Source organism: Cervus canadensis, chromosome 1, assembly GCF_019320065.1.
Source record: "Cervus canadensis isolate Bull #8, Minnesota chromosome 1, ASM1932006v1, whole genome shotgun sequence".
Taxonomy (NCBI): domain Eukaryota; kingdom Metazoa; phylum Chordata; class Mammalia; order Artiodactyla; family Cervidae; genus Cervus; species Cervus canadensis.
The window spans coordinates 117,083,523-117,108,321 of record NC_057386.1 but is presented as its reverse complement, the minus strand read 5'-3'; the positions used below and the strand labels follow the sequence as shown (position 1 = coordinate 117,108,321).

General features: G+C 50.0%; 1 protein-coding gene across 1 annotated transcript; it reads left to right on the top strand.

Moving 5' to 3' along the window:
• Positions 1-8,734: 8,734 nt before the first annotated feature.
• MLEC (malectin) lies at positions 8,735-23,982 on the top strand. The gene is made up of 5 exons (XM_043438914.1): positions 8,735-9,109; positions 15,314-15,492; positions 16,541-16,717; positions 16,835-16,892; positions 18,355-23,982. Exons 1-5 carry the CDS (start codon positions 8,902-8,904, stop codon positions 18,582-18,584), a joined length of 852 nt encoding a protein of 283 aa, XP_043294849.1. The 5' UTR covers positions 8,735-8,901; the 3' UTR covers positions 18,585-23,982.
• The last annotated feature ends 817 nt before the right edge of the window (positions 23,983-24,799 follow it).

The window sequence follows — 24,799 nt, the reverse complement described above, 5'->3', positions numbered from 1 at the left end:
CTTTTCCCTGCATTCATTGAGTGGCTGGATCTTTCTCATTTCTTGGGGTTGGGCTTAAATAGTTCCTTGGCTTCCCTTCTGAAGGAAGAAAGGAAGCCACCACCACATCTTGTTTATATTCTTTAGAGCATATGTGACATTTCTGGCCTGACATAGTTTATTACATTACAGTATATTCTTCTTTTCATTCTTTGACACCTCCTGCCCCTCACTAGAATTGAGACTCTCCACGTTGGCAGGGACCACCTCTACCTTGTTCACTGCAGTATCTCCAGTGTCTAGTAGGTACCTGGCGATTGTTTACTGAGAAAAATCCACAAACCTATAAATATGCATTATTTGCTTCTCTGCAGCCTGTCTTTTCTGATGGGTTTGTGAGGGACATAAGCACAAGGATCTTGCCTGACCTGTTCTCCGCTGTGTCTCCTGAGCCCCTTGCACTGGTCAGCGTGCACTGCATGGTCTGTAAATACTTGTCAGGCGGACAGGAGCCAGGGGTGCAGAGGGTGGCAGGCATCTGTGACCACTGCTTTCAGGGGCAGGAAGCACTCCAGGCCCTGTCCCTGGTGGCTTCTTGATTCAGGTCTCACTCTGTTCCAATGCTGGATTTTTGCGGACTATTTCTTTGTGCTGCAGGGCCCTCAAAGTGACAGGCAGTGCCCTGTATTGGGAAAACAGACAGCGGATTGGGAGTTGGGCAGACCTAGACGCTAGTCTCTGATGATCAGTCGTTAACAGTCTCTGGGACCTTGAGTCACTTGCTGAAGCTTCAGTTTTCTCATCTGTAACATTGTCCAATATGGTGTGACTATTTAAGTGAAGGCAAATTCAGTAAAAATTTACTTCCCTAGTCATACCAGCCACATCTCATGTGTTCAACAGCCACGTGTGGCCAGTGGTCGCTGTGTTAGATGGTGCAGATACAGTACGTTTCCATCATGGTGGGAAGTTCAAGTCTAAAGGGACAACTGACAAGCAAACTGGCGTGCAAGCGCTGACTATTACATTTCTTCTTGCTTCCCTAGTTTGCCCATCTCACGGGGAGGGAGTGGAAAGGATACAGCAGCTGCTTCATTTGTTTATACAGTGTTGTTGGGGGTGTTAAGTCCTTTTCATCCCTCATTTCACTCCATCTATACACCCACTCTATTTTACCGACGAGGAAACTGGGGTTCCAAGAGAGGTATGACTTGTCAAGACTGTCCCTGGTGTTCCCAACTCCAAAAAATTGTGTCCTTAACACAAGAATAGTCTGGGAGATAGTAAGAACAGCTAATATGTAGGAAGAGCTCATGATGGCCATGTGAGGCCCTCTTGGAAATTCACTTTATATAAATCTCATCCCAACCCTGGGCGGCTGAGCATTCTCACCACCTCATTTACAGGTGAGGAAACCAAAAACGCAGAGAGGAAGTGACTTGCCCATGGCAACCCAGATTGGAAGACGCTTGTTGTTTCTGACCTTGTCCCAGGCAACTTTCCCGTGACTCATATCCTCCTGTGGGAAGCCAAGAAAAGCCAAGTCCATACTCCCTCCTGTGAAGTTGGAGACCCAGCCAGGTTTCTCTTGGGTCTGCCTATTTGGGACAGGACCAGGAGACACCATGGGCTGGTTCCCTGCCTCTCTGGGTGGCTCTGGTCTCCCTGCTGTCTAACTGCTGGAGGCCCTGGGCATGGAAACTTGGCTTGGGGACCAGACCACCCACCTCCAAGACCAAGGGCTGGCAGGGTGGGCTGAGCAGAAGGCAGGGCTGGCCCCCGCCCTCTCTCTGTGTTTACCTTTTGAACTTTTATTGTGAGCTTATCTTTAAAGTGGAAAAATATTCCATAAACTTAAAATAGGCAAGACTTAATTAATAGCATGCTTTGTTCTTCTGATCCTTATCCGTACAGGAAGACACACCCCTTTTCAGTTTTGTGGGTCAAGGTGAAATTACCCCTGGGGGCTTCCAAACAGCTGCTCTATTTTCTACTTTTGAACTCGGAGACCTTTTGGCTTTTCCCTGCCTGGGGTGGAAAGGTTTTTCCCAACTCATTAGCCTAAGGATTTCACCAAGGCCTTTTCTGTTTACCATATCACTATTCTTACATGTTATAATTATTTCTTCTCATGTGATTAATAGCTACTATGCATTGAAGACCTACTTTGTTAAGGGCTCCTCATACTCTTACATGGTAGATCTTATTTCCGTTTTACAGATGAGGAAACAGATCCGAAGAGGAAAAATTACTTTCCCAAGGCTGCACAACTCTTAAGATGTGGAGCTTGGCTTTGAATCTGGGCTCCATGCCTCCATACACCCATGACTAATATTTTACTGACTGCTTAGCTCTGAACTCAAGGGTCTAAAACACGTCTCTTTTATTTTCCTTGTTTAAAACATCTCTTTTTACTTCTTACAGTCCTACAAGGCATGTATAATTATTCTCACCATTTCACAGATGAGGAAACTTTGGCTCAGAGAGGTGAATTCATTTACCCAAAGTCAATGGTGGAGCTGTGATTTGCACCAAGCTGTGTCTGATAGGTAGCTTGGCTCAGGAAAAGTCGTAGATTAGAAGCCAAAAACCCCCACAGATTTTGGCTCCTCATTGTGTGGGCAATCCACTTAAGCCTTCTGAACTTCATTTCTTATCTGCGAAATGGGGACACTTTGTTTTCCTAACTTCTTGAGGTGGTTGTGAGAATCAAATGGCTGGGAAACAGGTGATTCTTGAGAACTGTTCCCTCAGAGCCTGAGTTTACCCCAGTTTTGGATGGAATTGTGGTAAATTTTGTCTTTGTGAAATTCTCTTCTGAGTTTTCCAACAAAATGTGTATCTCTCTTCCACGAGCAGAGAAAAATAATATATGTCCTTTTTTAAACCATCTCATTCAATCCTTACAACAGTCGTGAGATGGATGATCTTTTTTGCATTTTAGGAGAGAAGTGATTAGAAAGAAAAGGAGCTCTTCTCAGAGCTGGGAAGCTGCTAAGAAAGGAAGTGAACCCAGTTCTGTCTGACCATCAAATCTCCATGCACATCACTTCATGGAGGGCAAATTCTCCATTCTTAGAAGGTTCTGGAGAGTTTGGAGTAGTATTTTTTTTTTTAGATAGACTTTATATTTTAGAGCAGTTTTAGGTTCACATCAAAGCTGAATGGAAAGCACTTAGAGTTCCCTTATTACTCCCCATCCTTACTCCATACACAGTTAGCTGTTCTGCCATCAACACCTCTCACCAGAGTGCTCCATTTGTTACGACTGATGAACCTACACTGACATGTCATTATCACCTAAAGTCCAGTGTTTACTGAGAGCCACTCTTTAGTGCTGTATATTATATGGCTTTAGACAAAAGTATAATGACATGTCCCTGGAGGAGGGCAAGGCAACCCACTCCAGTATTCTTGCCTGGAGAATCCCATGGACAGAAGAGTCTGGAGCACCACAGTCTATAGGGTGCCAAAGAGTTGGACAGGACTGAAGCGACTTAGCAAACACACACACACACACACACACACACACACACACACACAATGACATGTGTCCACCGTTACAATATTATACGGGGTAGTTTTGCTGCTATGACACGACTGAAGCAACTTAGCATGCATGCATGAATGCAAAACTTCTCTGTCCTTTGCTTATTCATTCCCCCATTCCCCCAATAACCCCTGGCAACCACAGTGTCTCCATAGTTTCAGCATCATACAGTATGTAACCTTCTCAGATTGGCTTCTTTCACTTAGTACTATGCATTGAAGGTTCTTCCACATCTTTTCATGGCTTGCTAGCTCATTTCTTTTTTAGCACTGAATAATATTAGAATATTGCATTGTTTGGAGGTACCATAGTTAATTTATCCATTCACCTACTGAAGGACATCTTGGTTGCCTCCATGTTTTGTCAGTTATGAACAGAACTGCTGTCAACATCTGTGTGCAGGTTTTTGTGTGGATGTGGGTGTTCACCTCCTTTAGATAAATACCCAGGAGTTTGATTGCTGAATCTCACAGTAAGAGCATGCTGAGTTTAGTAAGAAGCTGCCAAACTGTTTTCCAAAGCGGCTTACCATTCTCACCAGCAGTGAGTGAGCACTTCTCCTCTGAAGAGCTGAAGTTGTTTTTGGAGAAAACCAGCCCCAGTTGAAGGGGGCGGGGATGCAGCCACTCTGAGAGCCCTTGTGCTCTGAGGTGGGGCTGACCTTCCACAACAGGCAGGAGACATTGGAAGCTGGAGAGAAATGCCTGGGCCCAATGCCACCAGGGAACTGACACCCTTCTCTGCTTTCCTAGAGCTCACATTCCCTGCCGTGTGGACAGCCAGCCTTGAGAGGAGGCCCAGGGCTATTTGGGGACTCCTAGGTCAGCGACTTTGGATGTAATCCTGCCTTGGGGTCAGGCCCTGCAGTCTGGCTTGGCAGCCGGGACCCTAACACTTTTGTCTCCCCGCCTACCCCCACCCCAGGGGGCTTCCCTGTGGCTTAGATGGTAAAGAATCTGCCTGAAATGCAGGAGACCTGGGTTCGATCCCTGGGTTGGGAAGATCCCCTGGAGTGGCAACCCTCTCCAGTATTCTTGCCTGGAGAATCCCATGGATGGAAGAGCAGGGCAGGCTACAGTACATGGGGTTGCAGAGTCGGACACGACTGAGCCACTAACGCATTCATTCAACGCCACCCGCATCCCAGCCCTGAGTCCTGCTCCTGATAACTCTTCAGCTGCTAGAAGCTTAACTCCTCCAATCTCTATCACCACTTGCTTCCATAAAACTGCCCCTGAATCACACTATCTCAGATAAGACTCACTCTATAGGTGCCAGCCTCTTTTTGCAGAAGCAATGCCTGCCATTTGAAATCTGCTGGCCCCTATTCCTGCAGGTTTGCTTCCTCAGTTATATGAGGAGAATAGGTATGGGGCTTTCAAACGTTATAAGAATCTCACAGGGCTTCCCTGGTGGCTCAGTGGTAAAGAATCAGGCTGCCAATGCAGGAGACTCAGGTTTTATCCCTGTGTCAGGAAGATCCCGTGGAGGAGGACATGGCAACCCACTCCAGTATTCTTGCCTGGAGAATCCCATGGAAAGAGGAGCCTGGCAGTCTACAGTGCATAGGGTCGCAAAAGAGTCAGACATGACTTAGCAACTAAACAAGAATGTCATGAGATAAGAAAAGATAAAGAGCTTGGTGAGTCGAGGGGCCCAATACTTCTGTTAGGAAATCCCCTGTTAAATAGTACCACCAAATTTCACCAGCCCCAGGGTTATGGGGTGTCAGCTACAGAAGACATGAGGCATAGGGCCCTTCAGCAGGAAGGAATTTGAGGAGGTTGCAGCTTCAGTGATTATACTTACCACTCCTGGCATTCCTAAGAAAGCCTAACTCTGGCAACCTTTCACAGGACAGGTGGGGGTACAAATTGCAGAAAGCAAGAACTCAGGGACCCTTTCATTCCGGGATAACAACTGGCTGAGTGCTTGACTTGTGCCAGGCGCTACTCTAATCTCTACTCTAAAGTACATCAACTTCTCTTCTTCCTCCTCTGCTCCCTCCTCTTCCTCCTTTATCTTCTTTTTGGTATCAGTTTTATTTAAGTATAATTCACAAACCAGACAATTCATCTGTTTAACATGTACAAATCAGTGGTTTAGTACATTCACAGAATTTGTGCAACCATACCACAATCTATTTTAGATATTTTTGTTACCCAAAAGGACACCCCATACTCTAGTTATCACTCCCCAATCTCCCTACTTCCCCAGCCCCAGGCAACCACTAATCTACTTTCTGTCACTATAGATTTCCCTATTCTGGACATTTTATATAAATGCAGAATTAGATTTTATTTATAGCCTTTCTTTTTTCTGGCTTCTTTCTTTCAGTACAGCGTTTTCGAGGGTCATCCATGTTGTAGTCTGTACCGGTACTTTGTTACTTTTTCTGGCCGAATAGTCTATTGTACAGATACACCACATTTAAAACCCATCCAGTGGTTGATAGGCATCTGGGTTGCTTCCAGTTTTGGGCCATTATGAATAATGCTGCTATGAACATTCATGTACAATTGTTGGTGTGAACATGTGTTTTCATTTCTCTTGGGTGAAATGGAGTGAAATTGCTGAGTCAAATGATTGCATTACTTTCTCTAGTTCTACATCTACCCTTTGAAGTCGAAACTATCTTTAAGTCACAATTGGGGAAACTTGAAACTCAGAGAGGTTGCCTAAGACCACATGGTGAGTGAATGGTAGAACAGGACTTGGAACTCAGGCAGTCTAACTCAGATCCCATGCTTCTCATCCCACTTTCAGGGTCTTAAAACTTCTGTTTTACCTAAGAGGTAGCCTCAACTACAAGCATCTGAATCTCAAAAATGGGCCCAGGCCTCTGGGTACTGGAAGAGAGCCCAGCCAGGAATGAACTCTGAAGAGCCTAGTTTTGGGGAGGGGTTTGGAGTGGAGAAAAATCAGGTATCTTGTTCATCGCCTGGGGTGACCAAGGATCTAAGGTACTGAGAGAAGGCTTAAGTTTAGGCTATCTTTGTGTGTGTGTGTGTGTGTGTGTGTGTGTGTGGTCAGTCAAGTCTGACTCTTCATAACCCCATGGACTGTAGTCCACCAGGCTCCTCTGTCCATTAGATTTCCCAGGCAAGAATGGGAGTAATGAATAATGCTGCTACGGAGTGGAGTGGGTTACTATTTTCTACCCCACGGGATCTTCCTGTCCCAGGGATCAAACCCCAGTCTCTAGTGTCTCCTGTGTTGGCAGGCAGATTCTTTACCATTGTGCCACCTGGGTCCTCTTCAAAAGTTTAACGGTTTCTTAAAAAAAAAGTTTAATGGTTTTTGTGATAGTTTCTTTTAGACTAGACTGCCTTGAGGATGAAATGAACATGAGTTTCTGGAAGCAGTGTAGTAAATGGTCGGTACATGGACTTTACAGGTCAACTGCCCAGGAGGGAGAAGTCCCCATCACCTCTCTGGGCCTGTGTTCCCCCGCTTGCACTACACCCTGCTCTGTGGGCTCTTTAAGCTCTGATTTGTCAGGTTCTCCAAAGATGACAGTTTTCAGAGGAAAGTAGGATTAGAAACTCCAGAGCAGGACCCCAGAGGCCTTTGGAGGGGAAACAGGTCCCTGGAAGGAAACAAGTTCATATTCTTGCAAAAGAAGGGGGGAGACGTAGGACTAAAAAGAGGATACTTCAAAAATGATCTCTGTGGGAATCTGCCCTTGGGGGCTGGGGAAGCAATTCAGGTGCATTTAAATTTACTACCTAGCACTTCTCTGGCAGTCCAGTGTTTAAGACTCTGTGCTCCCATTGCAGGGGTCACAGGTTCCATCCCTGGTCAGAGAACTAAGACCCTGCCGTGTTTCGCGGCAGGCACTCCATCCGCCGGGCCAAAAAGAAAAATTTCGCCCAACTATACTTCACTTTGGTACCTCACTTTGTTCCTTTAGAGTACTCATCATTGTTCTAACTTAATAATTGAGTAAGGACTGTGATTCTCATGTGAGATCCGGAGTGTAGTTTTGTTCACGGCTGCCAAAAACTCATTGTCTGGCAGGTAGCAGGCAGCATTGTCAGAAAAAAATCCAAAAAGCCCAGTTAAATTTCAGTTTTGGATAAGCAGTAAATTATTTTTAGTGTATGTTCCATTTATTTGAAATTCAAATTTAACTGTGCTTCCTGTATTTTACCTGCTAAATCTGACAACCCTAGGAGTAGGGTCTCGATAAATATTTGTGGAACAAATGGATAAAGGAGGTTTTGCCTTGGCTCCGCCCTATACTTGTGGTTTGACCGTTTGAGCAACTCTCGGTCCCTCTCTGGGTCTGTTTCTCTGAGAGGTGGGAGTTCGGGCGGCGAACACAGCGCAGGGATCGCCAAGGCAGGAGAGCGTGGTGTGAACTGCCAAAGAAAAGGAGGAAACTAGGGTCATCTCTGTGTGGGGCAGTCTGGACCTCCGGACTGGGTACCGCTCTCAAGTCCTTCTGCCGGGGCCGGGGAAGCCCCAGTCCCGCCCCTCCATAGCTGGGGCCAGCCTGAGGCTGTCGCCATGGAGATACGGGTAGCCTGGAGCCCCTCCCCGCCAGGCCACGCGTTTCCGCTGCGTTGGAGCCTCCTGATTGGACGGCCACCTGGACGCTACCACCAGCCCAGAGCCTGCTAAGGGGTGGGGGCGGGATCTTGTCCTCGTGGGACCCTTGCCCTGAAAACCTGTGCATGTGGCCTTTCTAGGGGAGGATGGGTTCTCTGTCTCACGTGGGGAAAAAGGCTGGGTATCAGGTCGGAAGCGTGATCATTGCTTCTCCTACTAGAGCTTATGTTCATGCCTCTCCCTGAGAAAGAAAGCGGGGATCGGGAAAGTCGGTAACGCCCCCCTCGAGAGCCTATTCGGCCCCCAAAATCTGGAGCACCGGAAGTGCTGGCGACGTGTCAGTGCGCCCTATCCTAAACCTTCCCCCCTAGGCCACATTTCCTATTCAGCTGCGGGATTCCGGGGCCGCCTGGGCGCTGCACCCCACCACTTCCGCATTGAACCGCCGCTTCAACCGAACTCCCAGCCTCTGCGCGCGCTCCCTCTCAGGCCTGATGGTTGGGCCGGCGCCTGAGAGTAGCCACGCCCTCTCCCGCTCCTAGCAGCCAATGGGCGGGCGCCTCCCGGCGGGGTGGTGGGTAATTAATGAGGACCGGGCACTGATTGGCTACAGGGTCGTGGCCGGGGGCAGGGCGGTGGGGTAGGTTGTTCCTAAGGTGGGAGGCGGCACCCGTGGCTGAGAAGGAGGGCCTGAGAGCGACATGTCCCCGGCGGCTGAGGCACGGCGGCCCGTGGCGCTGTTTTTCTGAGTCCGGGGCGGCCTGGCGGCCGGCTGAGAACAAGACTCGGCGGAGGCTGCCCCCGCTGCGAAGGCCGCCATGCTAGGCGCTCGGGCGGTTGAGGGAGCCGCCGTGGCGCTCCTGCGACTGCTGCTGCTGCTGCTGCCGGCGCTCGGCGTGGTCCGTTTGGCGGGGGCCGGGCTGCCCGAGAGCGTGATTTGGGCCGTCAACGCGGGCGGGGAAGCGCATGTGGACGTGCACGGGATCCACTTCCGCAAGGACCCTTTGGAAGGCCGGGTGGGCCGAGGTGAGAGCCCCTCGGCCGAGCCGCGGGATTCCGGGCCTGCCGTGACGGGCGCAGCGCGCCAAGGGCTGCGGGCCCCGAACCCCTTCCTCGACCTCAGGGCCACGTCTCTGGAGCGAAGTTTCTCTCTACAGTTTCCTCGGGGGCCCGGTCAGAGCCTAGAGACTGGCACTGGCTCGAAGCAACCAAGAGCCATCGAGGCAGAGAGTTGGCGAGAAGTTGTATTTGGACCTCGCATCTTGTTTTTTCTTAACCCCTCACCTCCAATCGCACTGGGAAAGTAAAGTCGGGGGCGGCCTATTGCCACCTCGAGGCTTCACGGGTTTTTCGGTTTTTCGCTGTTCCTGGCCTGGTGGTTCTGCTCTCCAGTCAGTTTCGAGTAGATTTCTGCCGCCCCAGAAATCGGCCGCTCTCTTTACCCTCTCTGCAGGAGCGGAGCTTGATTCTTAGCCAGAATGGAAAGGAATCTTCGAAGAGGATGGGCCAGGAAAGTTTGATGGTAGCCTCCTCCCCCGCCCGCCCCCCTTTTGGAGCGGGGCATATGTGTGCTTAAAAGTAGAAGCTTTAAGGCCCTTCCCGGAGGGTGGTTATGTCGCCAAACCTACTGCATGCACGTGGGGCTGGTGGTGTGTCAGCTGGGTCATCCGTGTAAGGTCTGAATATTCTGCCTACCTGTGCGGAGAGCCTACCCCTCAGTGGTCCTGAGAGGTGTGATTCCAGCTTATGGGAAAATTGCTTTTGGCTTAACTGAGCAACAGTAGTTTTGAGAGAGCTGCACAGTTCTCAGTGTAAGAATTGCTGGGGGAGCTGCTTAAAAATGCAAATTCTAGACATGTAGATGAAACCCAGGTTTCTGCAGCCCTGGGGCTTCTGATGTAGGTCGTCTACAGACCACTTTTCGGAAAATCTAGACTTTGTTTCTTCTGTTCCTGGGATTGGAAAACAGGTTTAAGAAGGAAGTTCCCCGCTTCATGTGTTGGAAGGAGATTTATGCTGTAGGCTGGGTTCAGAGGCTGCCAGCTTGGCAACAGGCCATCTCCAGAAAAGTAGGAAACAGACTTTCTCACTCTTTTTGCCGCGATGCCCAGATTTGGCTCTTGCCTTTCCTGAAAGGTTTAACTTGGTTCTTCCAACCAAGTTAATTGCCCTGGCCTCCCTGGAATTTGTTGTATGGGGGGCAGTTTATTGCTTCCATAGACGTGGGGGTGTTGGGGCACAGAGCAGTTTTCCAAAGCTCCACGTTTGTCTTCACTTTAGCTCTGGAATTTATTTAGCCCTGGCATGTAGGTCTCCGTAGCCTGGGTTCAGCTGAGTCAGGGCCCTGGTCTACAGCAGCCGTCACAGCAGCCAAAGGCAGACTTAATAGCAGGAGGTGGTTGTTATCTTCAGCCTGGACCCTTCCTCTTTCTTCATGGGTGTGGGCAGGGCGGAAGGAGCCCTTGAGGAAATTATAGACCGTTTGTGGACTTCGCCTCTAGAGATAGCTGTGGTGAGGCCATGTACAGATGGTTCCTTTTCAATTAACAAATACCAGGCTTTTCATAGGTGACCTTATTCTCTTTGGTCCCTAGTGCAGAGGAGGGAGCTAAGACCATACAGGTTTAGGCCCCAGCTACTTTACTTCCCTTATTCAGAAATCCTGGTTTTCATTTGCTGGTGCGAGTGGGTTTGGTTTTTTTTTTTTTTTTTTTTTTTTGAGCCTTATCAGCAGTCAGCCAGGCTGTCTGTCCTTAGGTTACTGGATCATAGTTGCAGTGCCTTTGGAAGAGTTTATTGTAGCAGGTAAAAGTGTGCGACTTACCATATTACCAAAGCTCACTTGTTCTGGAATCCTGACTGGAACCCTGGCACTCTAAATGGAGGTTCCCTGCTCCACGCTGATAGTCTAGTCCACTTGGGTATGAATTGCAGCAGTGTTAAGGGTTGGAGGAGAGTGGAGGGTGGTTGTCAGCCTGTAGGTTGATGTAGCTTGGGCCAGCCAGTTGCACCCTTGCACTTGGAGGGCTCCTGAGGGCAGCATTTTGCTGGCTGTAGGTCTGGGGAGAAGTGATTAGTCTTTCTCAGAAGGCAGCTCTTTAGATTCTTTCTGTGCAGGGGAGTCAGTACCACGAAGGGAAGTGCAGCTGCCGCCTCTGCCTGCCCTTGACTGGCTCTGTTTGGATGAGGGTGTGCCAAGTGTTTGGAGACCCTCGCCCCTGCCCCCCCCCCACCGCCCCCACCTGCTGCTGTTTACACTAATTTCCGTCGGAGCTGAACGTCTTTATTTCTTTACCCGAGGAAAGTCCATTTTCGTGTTTAATGAATTCAGGTATTTGTTGCCAAGTTAATCCAGATAAGAGTCTGGCCTGCTTTTGAACTTGCTGTCTCTCTATAGTGTCTTTGTAGTTTGGCATTCTGGGAACTGTGAGTGGCCCAAGGCACCTAGTGGCTTTTGCTTTCAAAGGCACTTCACATTGTGTATTGAGTTTCATTTCTGCCTTGAGGATAGCTAGTGCTCATAGAAGATGCTGACAGCCTGGGAAAGGCTTTTTTCAACCTGTGTGCTTCAGCAGACAGAGGTACCACTATGGAGAGTGATTCAGAAGCGCTCTCTGTGTGGGATTCTGGCGTGCTCTGCATCCCAGGTTCTTCATAACTTGCTCTCTGTGGGTTCCTCTTGACTCTGATGGAAAAGACTTGGTTATTTGGCCTGAGGGCATAGGGGTTGGCTCGATTTTAGGAAAAAGGCTATTTCTTCTTCATAGAAAGGTGCCCGCTAGTTAATTGTATGGCTTTGATGAATTTGCATTCCCTCTCTGAACCTTGTTTTCCTTCTTCGTAAAACTTGTCATGCTTTAGGAATCAGTGACATGAGTCTGAAAATTCTCCTGTCCAGAGTAGGTTCAAGTGTCTGTCTTTTTCTTTGCTCAAAGATCTTTTACAAGGAATTACAAGTGGAGCAGAACATGGCTTTGGAGGGGAAAAGCTGGCCAGGGGCCTGAGCCTATTGGATTACTAATTCTCTAGACCTAAGGAAGACCCTGCAGAGGCTTCTCTGGTGGCAGTGGTAAGGAATCTGCCTGCTAATGCAGGAGATGCAGGTTCGATTACTGGGTCAGGAAGATTCCCTGGAGAAGGAAATGGCAACCCACTCCAGTATTCTTGCCTGGGAGATCCCATGGACAGAGGAGCCTGGTGGGCTACATTCCACAGGGTTGCAAAAGATTCACACAGGACTGAGCAGCTAAAGAACAACAAAGAATACTCTTTCCTTTTGGCTGGGGAAGGATTTGGCTTTGGGGAGATAAGAGCTTGAAAGATAATGTGAGAGAGACACTGCTACTTCTGATTTGCTTAAGGCCAAGGGATTTGTTTAAAATTCTCTTCCTATACTGCTTCCCTGATGGCTCAGATGGTAAAGAATCTGCCTGCAGTGCAGAGACCTGGGTTGGGAAGATCCCCTGGAGAAAAGAAGGCAACCCACTCCAGCATTCTTGCCTGGAGAATCCCATGGACAGAGGAACCTGGCGGTCTACAGTCTATGGGGTCACAAAGAGTCAGACACAACTGAATGACTAATACTTTCATATACTGCTACATAAGAGGCCAGTTTCATTTGCAGGCCCTCCTAGGAGCAGTTCACTGGCGGAAAATTTAGGTAGATGATACCCTGTTTTCCAGATGAAAAAACACCTAGAGACAACAGCATGTTCTATATCACATAGTAGGTGGCAGAGCCAGAATTCAAATCCAGGCCCATCTTCCCCTCAAACCTGGACTGAGTTTTTAAAGTAGCCTGGTGACTCCATTGTCTAGAGCTAAGAAGCTGTGGACAGAGTGTGGCCCCTCTGGCCCCCTTTTATCTTTGGTTAACTGTCTGACCTCAGTCAGGCTAACTTGAAATTTTAATTCCAGCTGCCATTGTATGCTCCTTGTGTCCACTTCACTGCTAAGGGAGCCATGAAGGCATAAAGGCTCGGAGGGGAAGTTGCTATTGTCTCTCTTGAGACTAGGGCAAATTCAGCTTTGCATGTGGCAAATTTCATGGGAAAGCCACTTGGAAAGCTTAAAAGATAATTCCAAGATTGTTGATCACACGGCTGCGTTTTCTTAGCTGTGAGACTGAGCCTGCCACAGATTACGCTACCGTCAGTTCCTCACTTTTTCCGTGCCGTGAGGGGGAACAGGTTCTCCAAACATGCGTGACATCTTCTGTGTCTCCGAAAAGCAAATCGGGTGACCATTCCAAATTTGTAAGGATCACGGTCCTCGTGAACGAGGGAGATTCTTAGAACTCAGTTGGAAGAGGATCGGCAATCTTTTAGTCTTCATAGGTTTGTGGTCTGAGCCTGGGGGATGGATCTGGGGCAGTTGGCAGCACATCCTTTGTAGAGCTACTCAGTACCACCACCACCCCCGCCCCGCCCACCGCCCCTTTGATTTTTCGAGGAGAAATAGGAAGAAAAAAATGTCCGGAGACAAAAGTGCAATGAGTTTCCTGTTCATTGTCTCATCAGTCCATCTGATCTGGCTTCTATTCACTTACAGGAACTGTTAACAGTTCTGTTTATTTTTCTGGAAGGCTTGACCTTAGCCACTGGATCTTCTAGTTACTCTTTTACCTCCGGTGGAGATAAAAGATCCTGTCTCTTGGAGTCTTGGAAGATAAAGCTGCCAGGGTGGCCCTCTCAAACACTGCCCTGGGGATCCAGGTGCTAGATGTCTGCAGAGTCACCCTGTGAAATTGGAAGGTGGACTTGACACCTTAGCTCCAAGACTCCTCCTCCCAGGTGGAGGAGAGACTAGGCCCGGTACCAAAATCACTGCCAAGTCTGTGGTTTGGAAAGTAGATGGATAGAGCTCTGGAAGGCATAGCTATTCACCTCTGGGCCCTGAGTGTGGAATCATATTTGAGGAAGGGCCCAGGTTTAGTTTGTTGTGTGGGAGAAAGAAAAACATACACAGAGTCCTCTCCCTGTAAGACTGGGGGCAGCCTGAGGGCAGTAGAGGACTTTGGCTCTTCTGATGCCCACCCACAAGTAAGAACTTATTTTACTCTGCCTTCTTCCTCATCTGTTTGAAATGGGAAAGGTGGCTCAGTGGTAAAGAATCAGCCTGCTAATGGAGGAGAAGCAGGTTCAATCCCTGGGTTGGAAAGATCCTCTGGAGGAGGAAATGGCAACCCACTCCAGTATTCTTACCTGGACAGAGGAGCCTGGCGGGCTAGAGTCCGTGGGGTCGCAGAGTCAGACACGACTGAGTGACTGAGCACACACATGGACGCATTCCTCATCTGTCTGAAATGGGGAAGGTGGCTCCTGGACCTGGGCATCTGAGGCCAGAGATGCGGTGGGACCGTGGACCCCTGCTAGGATGGCTCTGGCCCCGTGGAGAGGAGCGTGTGACTTTACTACGCTGCGGGCACCTCCTTTGTTGCCATTTGTTTCTTCAGTGGATCACACTGAGCATGCTGACGAATGTGCCCAGGACGATGTTAGGTGCTGGGGATACAGCAGGAATCTTGTTTCTTCTTTCATTTTGTTGGGGGGAGTGTTCAAGACCTTGGGTGAGGTTGAGTTCTGTGAGTGTGGGAAGTAAGGTGTTAGACCCAGAGGAAATTAGAGAGCATCAAATCCTTTTTTTAACGACCTTGTTGCTTTTGACCAGCCCTGGAACTTTTTGAATGAAAACGTTGTAAAAAGCAATGAAAGCTGGTTTCTTATTTGCGGTAAAGACAATGAAGAATGACTTTCCTAACAGATATCCTGTTTTTTTCACTTAGACTGAGCTCTTCCAAATGAGGGAAAAAAAAATTCTTTGAACTTAATCATCTTGCAGTGTTCCTGGCCATCCCCCTGCTTTTACGAGGTTTCTCTGAGGCCTCGCAGCTGTAGGGCAGTGCTTTGCTATAGTAGTGAGTTAGACTTGTTCCCTTCCCATCACTTTGGATATGGCTGGGGAGAAGTCAATTTCACGAATGTTTGAAAGTTTTGCTGTGAGGGTGATGGGAGCTTGTTGGGGTGATTGCTGTGTTGGTTTCTTTCATTTTATTCTTCCTTGGTAACAGCTGCCCGACTCCTGCCTTCGTGGCTGGTCTCTTTGGAGCCAGGTGCAGCGGGGGAGGGTTATTAGCTTTGCCCGGGGAGACGCCCCGGCCATTCTGGGGTCTCCTGCTCTTCTTTTGTGTTTGACCTCTGATGTGGTTTCTCTCGTGTCTCTTGTCCCCAGCCTCTGACTATGGCATGAAGCTGCCAATCCTGCGTTCCAACCCGGAAGACCAGATCCTGTACCAGACGGAGCGGTACAACGAGGAGAGCTTCGGCTACGAGGTGCCCATCAAGGAGGAGGGGGACTACGTGCTGGTGCTCAAGTTTGCCGAGGTCTACTTTGCGCAATCCCAGCAGAAGGTGAGGCGGCTCAGGCCCCCACTTGACCAGTAGAACCTCGCCACTCTGGCAGAAAGCTCCCAGAGAATGGAGGTGCTTAGGAGGGAGGAACAGTTGAGGTTTGAGGAGAAGCTGGGTTTTCTTTTTTAAGGTCACGCCACGCAGCTTGTGGGATCTCAGTTCCCCGACCAAGGACTGAACCCCAGGCCACCACAGTGAAAGCCTGGAATCCTAACCACTAGGCCGCCAGGGAACTCCCAAAGCTGGATTCCTCTTGCCCAGCTATGTCCCGTGACTACGAGGCTGCATTTGCCTTGGGGTGACAGAAGGTACTTGTGACAGAAAGAACCTGATGCTGGGAAAGATTGAAGGCCAGAGGAGAAGGGGACGAAAGAGGATGGGATGGTTGGATGGCATCACCGACGTGATGGACATGAGTTTGAGCAAGCTCTGGGAGTTGGTGATGGACAGGGAAGCCTGGTGTGCTGCAGTCCACGGGGTTGCAAAGAGTCAGACACGACTGAGCGACTGAACTGAGCTGAACTGAACTGACAGAAGGCAATGCCAGAATCCTAGATCTTAGCAATTAACTAATCTTCTTAAGGTCCTCCTGGTCATAACCTCTCCCTTCTTGGTTGTCCGCACCTTCTTGTTTTTCGCCGATATTTTCCTGTCCCTTCTTCTGACTTTCCTTCTTTTCACCTTGAATTTTTTGTTTGCACTCTTTGTTCCCAGTTAGCAACCTTGACAGTGAAGGAATGTGCCTTTGGTTTGACTCAGGTAAAGGTCTCTAGCCACCCTGAAGTCTACCCAGCCCTGCCTGTCATTCCTTCAGTTATTTTTGAACCTGAAGCCCAGGCAGGTGCCTCATGTCCCAACTGCTGAAGGAGTGTGAAGCAGAGGGTTTTTTGTTTGTTTGTTTTGGCTGTGTCTAGTGGCATGGAAAACTTGCCCTACCAGGGATCGAACCTGCAACCCATACGTTAGAAGCGCAGAGCCTTAACCACTGGACCCCCAGGGAAGTCTGAAGCAGGTGGTTTTGACACCGTCTCCTTGTCTGTCTTGGCAGGTGTTCGATGTGCGATTGAACGGCCACGTGGTGGTGAAGGACCTAGATATCTTTGATCGCGTAGGGCACAGTACCGCCCACGATGAGATCATCCCGATGAGCATCCGGAAGGGGAAGCTGAGCGTCCAGGGCGAGGTGTCCACCTTCACAGGCAAACTCTACATCGAGTTTGTCAAGGTAACACTCCTCCTCTGCCCCTTTGCAGCCGAGGATAAGTTGAAAAGGATGGGTGCCAGGGGCAGGGGGGCGCTGTTTGCTGCTGTGTGGGGGTGACCGCTGTTTCCCTTACTTTAGGGATACTATGACAACCCCAAAGTCTGTGCACTCTACATCATGGCTGGGACAGTGGATGGTAAGTTGTGTTTCTGGTCTGCTTTTTTAAAAAAAATTATTTATTTTTGGCTGTGCTGGCTCTTCATTGCGGTGCGGGCTTTTCTCTAGTTGTGGCGAGCAGAGGCTCCTCTCTAGTTGTGGTATGCAGGCTTCTCATTGTGGTGGCTTCTCTTTTATGGAGCACAGTCTCAGGTACTCAGGCTTCAGCAGTTGTGGCCCAGGTGGGCTCCTGGGCTCTAGGGGACAGGCTCAGTAGTTGTGGCACAGCGGCTTAGTTGTTCCCCAGCATGTGGGATCTTCCCGGACCAGGGATCGAACCCATGTCTCCTGCATCGGCAGGTAGATTCTCTACACTGAGCCATCCGGGAAGCTCCTCTGATCTGCTCTTTGACGTGGGCTGAAGGATAGGATCAACCGCTAGGGGGTGATTTAGCTGATCACTGTTTTGAAAACACTAACACTTAAAGCCATAACATGAGGAACCTGGAGTCAGGTGGCCCTAGCTGAAGTGTAGCAAGCACCGTGCTAGCCCTAAGCTTTGCAGCAGGGTCTGTGTTCAGATCTTCCTGTCACCATTTAATCAGTGAATTGGTTTTAGACAAAAATCCTTTTAATTGCTCTGTAAATCAGACTGGGTGTGCCCTGACCCTTGTAGTCATTTGGAATTGCCTAAACCTCACCCTTGTTCTGTTTCTTTGACATCTATGAATGAGGGGCGGGGCGGGTAGGTAGAAAGAAGAAGAAGGCAGAGGAAGGGCCCTGAGTGTTTGGTGTGCTCTGAGCACAGTGTTGCTGGGCTGCCCTGAGCAGAGGTTCACTTATTAATGTCTCCTTGTTCCTGGGATCCAGCCCCAAAGTCCATCTCTTTCTCAGGGTTGAAGGTCCTGTCTGCCAGCTTTCCCAGGCTGGTTTTTGCAGAGAAGGCGTCTGTCTCAGTGACTTTGCTCCCCCATCCCACCTCCATGCCTTTCCCTACCTCATCTGGAGGCACATCCCAGAGGATGTCTTACTCCCAGACTGATGGGTAACCAGAATCCCTTGGGAGGGGACAGTGAACAGAGGGGGACGGTGTGCGGAGAACCCAGAACTCCGTGGATCAGCTTTTCCTCGGTTGCTTTGTGCATCAGAAGGGAATGTGGGGTTGGAGGAGGGAGAAGGGAAGATTTGAAAGGTTAAGCTTGGGGTGTTGGGTCACTGTCCTTGTCCAGTCTGGTTCTCTCCAGGCTCTGAAGAAGTAGAATAGGAAAGGGAGACAGGGAGTCTCTCAGGGTGCAAGGCTTCTACTCCATTTTAGTTAAATCTCAGAAAGACCCGTGTTTGCAGCAATCTGCTCTTCTCCAGGCTGGGAACTGTGGCTGCTCCTTCCTGTGGATCCTGCTTTAGGTCATAGGGTCTCTTTCTTGTGGCTCATTTACTTCCCTTAAGGGCCTCATTTAAATGCCGTGAGTCTTACTTAAAAGGTGTTCTTGTTCTCGTGTCAGATGTACCAAAGCTGCAGCCTCATCCAGGACTGGAAAAGAAAGAAGAGGAGGAGGAGGAAGAAGAATATGATGAAGGGTCTAATCTCAAGAGACAGACCAATAAGAACCGAGTGCAGTCGGGCCCCCGCACGCCCAACCCCTATGCCTCGGACAACAGCAGCCTCATGTTTCCCATCCTCGTGGCCTTCGGAGTCTTCATTCCAACCCTCTTCTGCCTCTGCCGGTTGTGAGAACTGATCACCATCCTGAACAGGTGGAGGGGTGTGGGAAAGAAACCGAACGTGTTGGTTTGGGTTTCTGTATTTTTTACAGTGATTAACAAAAACAAATGAGAAAACATACACACACACATACACACACATACGCACCCGAAATTAAAGGAGATGAAAAGAGGCAGAGTGACTAGAGAGCAGCCCTCATCCACCACCTGGTCCCAGACCTGCTCTAGTCCTCGTCCTCTCCCTGGGGCAGCCCCCCAGCTATCTCTTTCCTCTCTAGGGTACATAGGGTAAACTGGATCCCACCTGGCCAAGGGTCTTCGTCCAGTGGAAGGGACTCTGAACTCAGAGCCGACCTGGTTCCTTTTTTTAGGTTAGAAATTAACAGCAGGGAAATACGATCTTCTTACTCCAGAAGACCAGTGCTGGGAGTTGGGTATGTTCTGAAGTGATGTCCAGGGAAGTTTTCAGGCTTCCTGGGATTCCAAGTGGGTGTGGTGTGTGTGTGTGTGTGTGTGTGTGTGTGTGTGTGTGTGTGAAGGTGTATAATTTGTATGATAAGACAAAAACTGAAGGGGGATTCAAAAGGAGAAAAGTCGATACTTCCTTACACGGAAGCCTGTCTGGTTTTAGCCCAGTGACGGTTCCACCTTAAGTGTTTGAGCTTTGTCATTGCTTGTCTCCCTGACACGTGCCAGTTAGAGGACTGTCTGGTATCCAAGACGATTCGTTTCTATCAGGTCCTCGAGTTGCCTCTGACTTCTTACCACAGCAGATCATTTTGATTTCAGTGCCTGTTGGGGACTTGGTTTCCTCTCTCTCTCTCTTTTTTTTCTGAACCTGGCTCATTTGTAAATCTCTTCTCGCTCGCTCTCAACCATCCTGCTAAGTTATTGCCAAGAAGGGAAGGAGACATTGGGGATCTGGAGTTCCCTCTGCTTGAATGTCTTCTCCTCCACCACCTCACCTTACTGGTACCTCCCTCCCTGGATCTCTGAGCCAGCAGCCAGGAGGACCTGACCGAGCAGCTCTTTTACTGGCCCCTTTGTAGGGGCTTGCTGCCAGGGGACACAGAGGCTTTCCAGCCTGCAGCCACAGAACACTTGACCTTAAAAGTCTCTTCTGGTCTTTGGATTGGAAAAGGCTTACGTTAGCATAACTTAAGAGCAACCTCAGAGACCTGAGCCCTACTAAGTGACTGACCACTGTTGAGAGTATCTAGTATCCGACGTTCATTGATTCCCTTGTTGTCCTACGTCACGGTTCAGCCAGTTTTGGTTTAAGGCTAGAGCTGCCCCAAGGAGCTAGACTGATTGTATCTGGCCCAGTGACGCCTCTCACTGACCTTAAGAGTGTGCCCTTAGGACCTTTCATTTCCCTGTCCAGGTCGCTGCCAAGTTCTTGGTGTGATGGGGCAGGAAGATTACCAGGCAGCCGTAGTCCTGGAAGCCCCGGATATGTCTGTCTTGAATTCCCTGCGAAAATTTTCTGCGGGAAGTAAGGCTCCTCTGTTGTCCTCTTTTCTGATCCTCGTCATCCTCTTCCCCGTTAGGGGAGCAGTGAGCTGGGACCCAGCCAAGCTACAAGGAGTTTTGTGGATGGAGAGCCGCAGGACGAGCCGCTGCTGGGGCTGGAACAGCAGAGACTATCAGGCCAGGTCCATCTTTAGAACCTGTTGAATTTTGAGTTTGCCCTTTCATTTCTGGTTTCCAAGAGCTCTGCATATTTGAGCTGCTCGTTTTGGGACAAAGGAAGTAGCCCCTGGGCTCCCGTCCTGGATTTTTGCTTCTGACCGAAGTTACTCCAGGTCTGCCTTTTAGTCCTTCGAGAGAGTCAGAGCCCTTCATTTCAGCTGTGACTTAGACGTCTGTCCTCGGTCACAGAGTTAGGCAGCCTAGTGGCTGCGGCCTGAAGCTGTAACCAGAGGCGCACTTGGAGTGCTTCACAAAGCCGCCCGCGTTTCAGGGGTACGTCCTGAAGCCTCTGTCCTGGGGACTACCTGCCTGGGGCAGTGGGTGTCCTGATGGTCACTCGGGCTTCTGACAGTGGCTTGGATTCCCGTCCCATCGCCGCTCTCCTGAGGCCACTGCCCACGGGGTAAACAGGATGCGGGAGGGCTTGCGGCCGCCATCTTGCCTTGTCCATTCGTTTGCTGGGTCTCTCTGAGGAAGGACGGCTCCCCGCCTCCTCACCTCAACCCTTTCCTCCAGTGACTCAGAGTCTCAGAAGGAAACCCCGACTCCTGGGGCCATTTCCTCACGGTACTGTAAGCCAAGCAGCCTTGCTTCTGCCTCTGTTTCCCAGCCCACCCTTTCCCTGCGCTCAGGGGCAGGGATGGGCGCTTTCCTCTTTGGTCGTGTCTGAAAGGAAGGAACAGCTTTCTGTGGCTCATAAAAGCTAAAGGGGAAGCGAGGAAACAGGAAGAAGTATGGCGGGGGCTGGGGTCAAGTCCCCTGTAGCCAAGCCCACCCAGCTCTCAGAGCCGCCCAGGGCTGCTCACGGTTGGCTTGGAATGCTGAACTTGAAAGCTTTTTTTTGGGTTTTTTTTTTTTTTTGCTCCTTCAAGATGTTATAGGTACATGAAGTTTAGGTTAAAGGGGTGGGAATGGGGTACTGTTTATTTCTATTTTTTGTATTGTGTGTGTCAAGAATTTCTCTGTTGTTTATCCTTTGCTCTTTGCACTGTTTGTCCCCGCGTCTGTGTCTTGAGCTGGTGCTAGGGCTGAGAGTCTGCGCTGTAGGGGAGTTGCTGGCTGGGGTTGGGGAGGTGAGAAGTCAGGCCCGTTAGGGGGTGGGAAAGGAGAGGCCTCGACTCCTCTCTACGGGATCCACATTCTGTCCGAGCTTCTGAGATCCTCCTCAGCCCAGGTGGCCAAAGCCAAGAGCAGACGCTAAGTGAGATGAAACTCCTGGTGCCAGACGTGTGGCTCAGGCCCAGTTTCCACTTGGACCGGGCACAGATGTCCGTGGGAGGTGGGCTGAGTCTGCCGTGTCGCCCTGATGGGGGTCAGGGACCAGCTGGCCTCCAGTCAGACTTTTAGGGGGCTTCACTCAACGCTGATGGGAACATCATGCCAGGAAACAAATCTGCAGGACCCACGTACCCTAAACCAGATATGTTGTTCTGGGGGAAAAAAACAACAGAAAAACCTGTATGATCGAGAAGAAGCTGCTCAATGTTTACCTTGCGTTCTGGTGACTTGAAAGATGGTTCTCTTTGTTTCAGTGGTGTTAGGACCACAGGGCCTGCAGGCCCACCTGTCACTTGGAGAGAGTGATCTTGTTTTCCTGTTCCCACCATTTACCTAAGAGATACTGGCCGGAAGTTGGAGAATCATATTAGAAGTCACTTAGGCTTTGAAGAGATGGGGTAAAGTTAGAGTTAAGTTAACCGCCCCCTTTCTGTGCCTGGAGACTGTTTAATCCAGTTTTAGAATCGCGTTGTGACTTCTTTTCTTTTTGGAGAAGCTTCTGTTTTAAGGAATTTCTCGCCCTTCACATCCTGCTTCTGCCCTCTCCTGGGAAGGCCTGGCTGTGGCTTCTGGGATCTGACTTGAACTTCGGAAAGCAGCAGCAGTATTTTCCCTTTCCTAGCACTTACGCTCCTTTCCCTAGAAATGGGCTCACCTTGGGAAGCCCAGGGGGAGAATCAGCAGGTTCTCCACCCTCCCTGGGGGTCGGGGAAGGACCCGCCCGGTCAGCACAGTGCCTTTTCCTCTCCTGCTCTGAGCCAGGATGGGTGTTCCCACGAGATTCAGGTCTGGGCAGGGGGTCTCACTGTTCCCACCATGGGGCTGCCTCCCCGTCCCTTCCCTCTCTTCCCCTTTGCTGGCCGGCTCTGACCTAGTCCAAGTGTCTTCTTGCCTCGGGGAGCCTTAATGGCATCAAGTGGCAACATGTAATGCTGTCCTCCACGCCTCTCCAAAAAGACTTAGAAGAGCAGGTGAGCTTTCCAGAATGAGAGACTAATAAGAGATACTCCTGTGTCACAAAAACAAGGTGAGGAGGGAGGGTAAGCTTAGGGCCTCCTTCTGCTGTGACCCTGGGGGAAGGAGCCTAGGGATGGTGCAGAAGTAGAACCAGAGACACCCGGGATCCATTCAGAAACCAGAGAAGCAATCTGCTCCTCTTCTATGGGAAGAGACAATTAGGGATGAAAGAGCTCTAAGAAAATTGCAAAGAAGCCTTAACGTTCAAGCTTCAGAGAGATCTGAGTCGTTTCTCCCTTTCAGTCTGAGCTAGGGCTCCTTCTGTATTTAGACCTCTCCTGGGGCGAGAGAGCTAGATTTCCTCGTTTTGTTACAAGACTAGGTTGGCACCAGTGGGTCCACTGCCAGGCCAGGGTGGTTTCTTCTCTGTTACATGGGTGGCTTACTGCCAATCTGGTATGTCCTTGCCTAGCAGCCTTTGGCTAGCTGGCTTTCAGCTGCCAGACCATTTGGATAAGGGCAAGCAATTTGGGGCCTGGATGGGTTGGCAGGGAAAGAGCAAGATGGATCTCCTGGGATGGGTTCCCCGCTCCTGCCCCCGCCCCCCAGGAGTATAAAAACGAGGAGCCAGGATGGTGCTGGCAGCCAGGGAAACAGTGGTGCCTGCTGGAGTTGGCAGAGAGGCCCTTGGCACCTCTTGCATCCAGGCAGTCTTGTGAGACGGGGGCACACAGCACCAGGAAAAGCAGGACTCCATTCCATCTCTATTTTGAGCTTTGGGCCTTCATGTCAGTATGAGGAAAAACAACAACAATCTGAAGTGCGCCTTCCGTCCTTTCAAAGGACAACTGTCAGGAAAGGAGGGCTGAGTTGCCAGGTGGGAGAGGGGAGTTGGCAGGGTGAGGCGGGAGGACAGACCCGGGGGTGAGACACCCTTGACTCCTCTCTTCCCTGGTGCGTTGTGATCCGGGGAATGAAAAGAAATTGGACCCTGGATCAGTCCTCTCTGAGGATTTTCCTTCCCCCAAGCTCTTCCACACTTGGACCAGCTGTCCCTTCAGAGCTCAGGGCAGCCTCTTCAACTGTCACCCGCCTAAGCTGGGCTTGTCAGGACACCAGCCTGCCCCTCTTGGTCGGTCGATTCTGTACCAAGTGCTGGAGCCACAGTGTCTGGTTCATGGTAGCCCCCGTAGCTCCTGTTCTAGAAGCCCATCCTCTCCCTGTGGAGGCCAAACCTGCTCTGTCTGTAGCCACAACACGCATTTACAGCAACACAGCAGGGTGTGACAGGAGCTTTGAACCTGGCTGGCCCGGGAAAGCTGCCGGCGAGCACAGAGCTGTCTTTCTTTCCGGGCTGTCTCCATCTGTCCCTACCCCTCCCATGCCCCCACCCAACTCCCACCAAAAAGTGGAAAAAAAAAAAATCAGGATGTTTTTCACTGTCCATTGCTTTGTGTTTTAATAAACAATTTGCAGTGACACTCAGTGTTGGGATTGAGTTTGAACTTGATCGCAAAGAAGTGAGGTGGAGACCCAGGGGTTCTCTTGGCTGCAAAGGGTTCTCCCGTGATGTGTCAGGGAGCTTTCTTTTCTCTTCACCAGGATGTTTGGCTAAGGGAATGAAGTTTTGTAAAATGGTTTTGTAAAATGCCGCTGGGCCTTTTCAACTGGCAGCAGCTCACTCAAGGGAAAATAAACAGTTATTTTGTTTTGTTTCCACTTTCACTGGAACACCAGGCCAGGACTCTTACTTCCAAGACACACTGAACCTGTTGCTGCCTCCCCCACCCCCGGTTTTCCCCGCAGCTTCCACAGTAACCCGTGGACAGACTCGGCTGTGAGACGGTTTTCTCTGCTTGCTCCTCTTCTGGTGTGCTGTCAGTGTCGACAAGCTCAGGAACACGAAGCTCAAAAAACTTCAGAAATTTACCCCAGGCTAGTCAGTAAATGGTCAAGCCAGGATTCAAACCCAGTCTGTCCGGCTGCAAAGCCCATGATCTTGCTAAGGCTATAGGAATAATCATTACAGATAGCTTTGACTGAGCTTTTGAAATAGGCCTGGCAGAAGACCCAGCACTTCCACAGACGTTAATCTGTTTAGTCTTTAACACCTTTAAGAAGTGAAGTGACTTGCCGAAGGTCACAAAGCCAGCAAAAGGCAGTCCTGAGGTTTTACACCAGGGCTCTCGCTCTTGACCATGACTCTCTGGCCTTCCATACCCTCCCCCGACGCCACGTTCTGTGTTTCTCCAAGCAGGAACCAAGGCTGCTGGTTTGGGGAGAGGGAGGGAGAGCGTG

What these genes read in the sequence shown, in the direction of transcription:
- MLEC (XM_043438914.1), top strand. Translation starts at nt 8,902, where the DNA reads ATGCTAGGCGCTCGGGCGGTTGAGGGAGCCGCCGTGGCGCTCCTGCGA. An exon ending in TCTACATCGAGTTTGTCAAG is followed by an intron (nt 16,718 to 16,834) that starts GTAACACTCCTC and finishes CCCTTACTTTAG; the next exon opens with GGATACTATGACAACCCCAA. An exon ending in CATGGCTGGGACAGTGGATG is followed by an intron (nt 16,893 to 18,354) that starts GTAAGTTGTGTT and finishes TTCTCGTGTCAG; the next exon opens with ATGTACCAAAGCTGCAGCCT.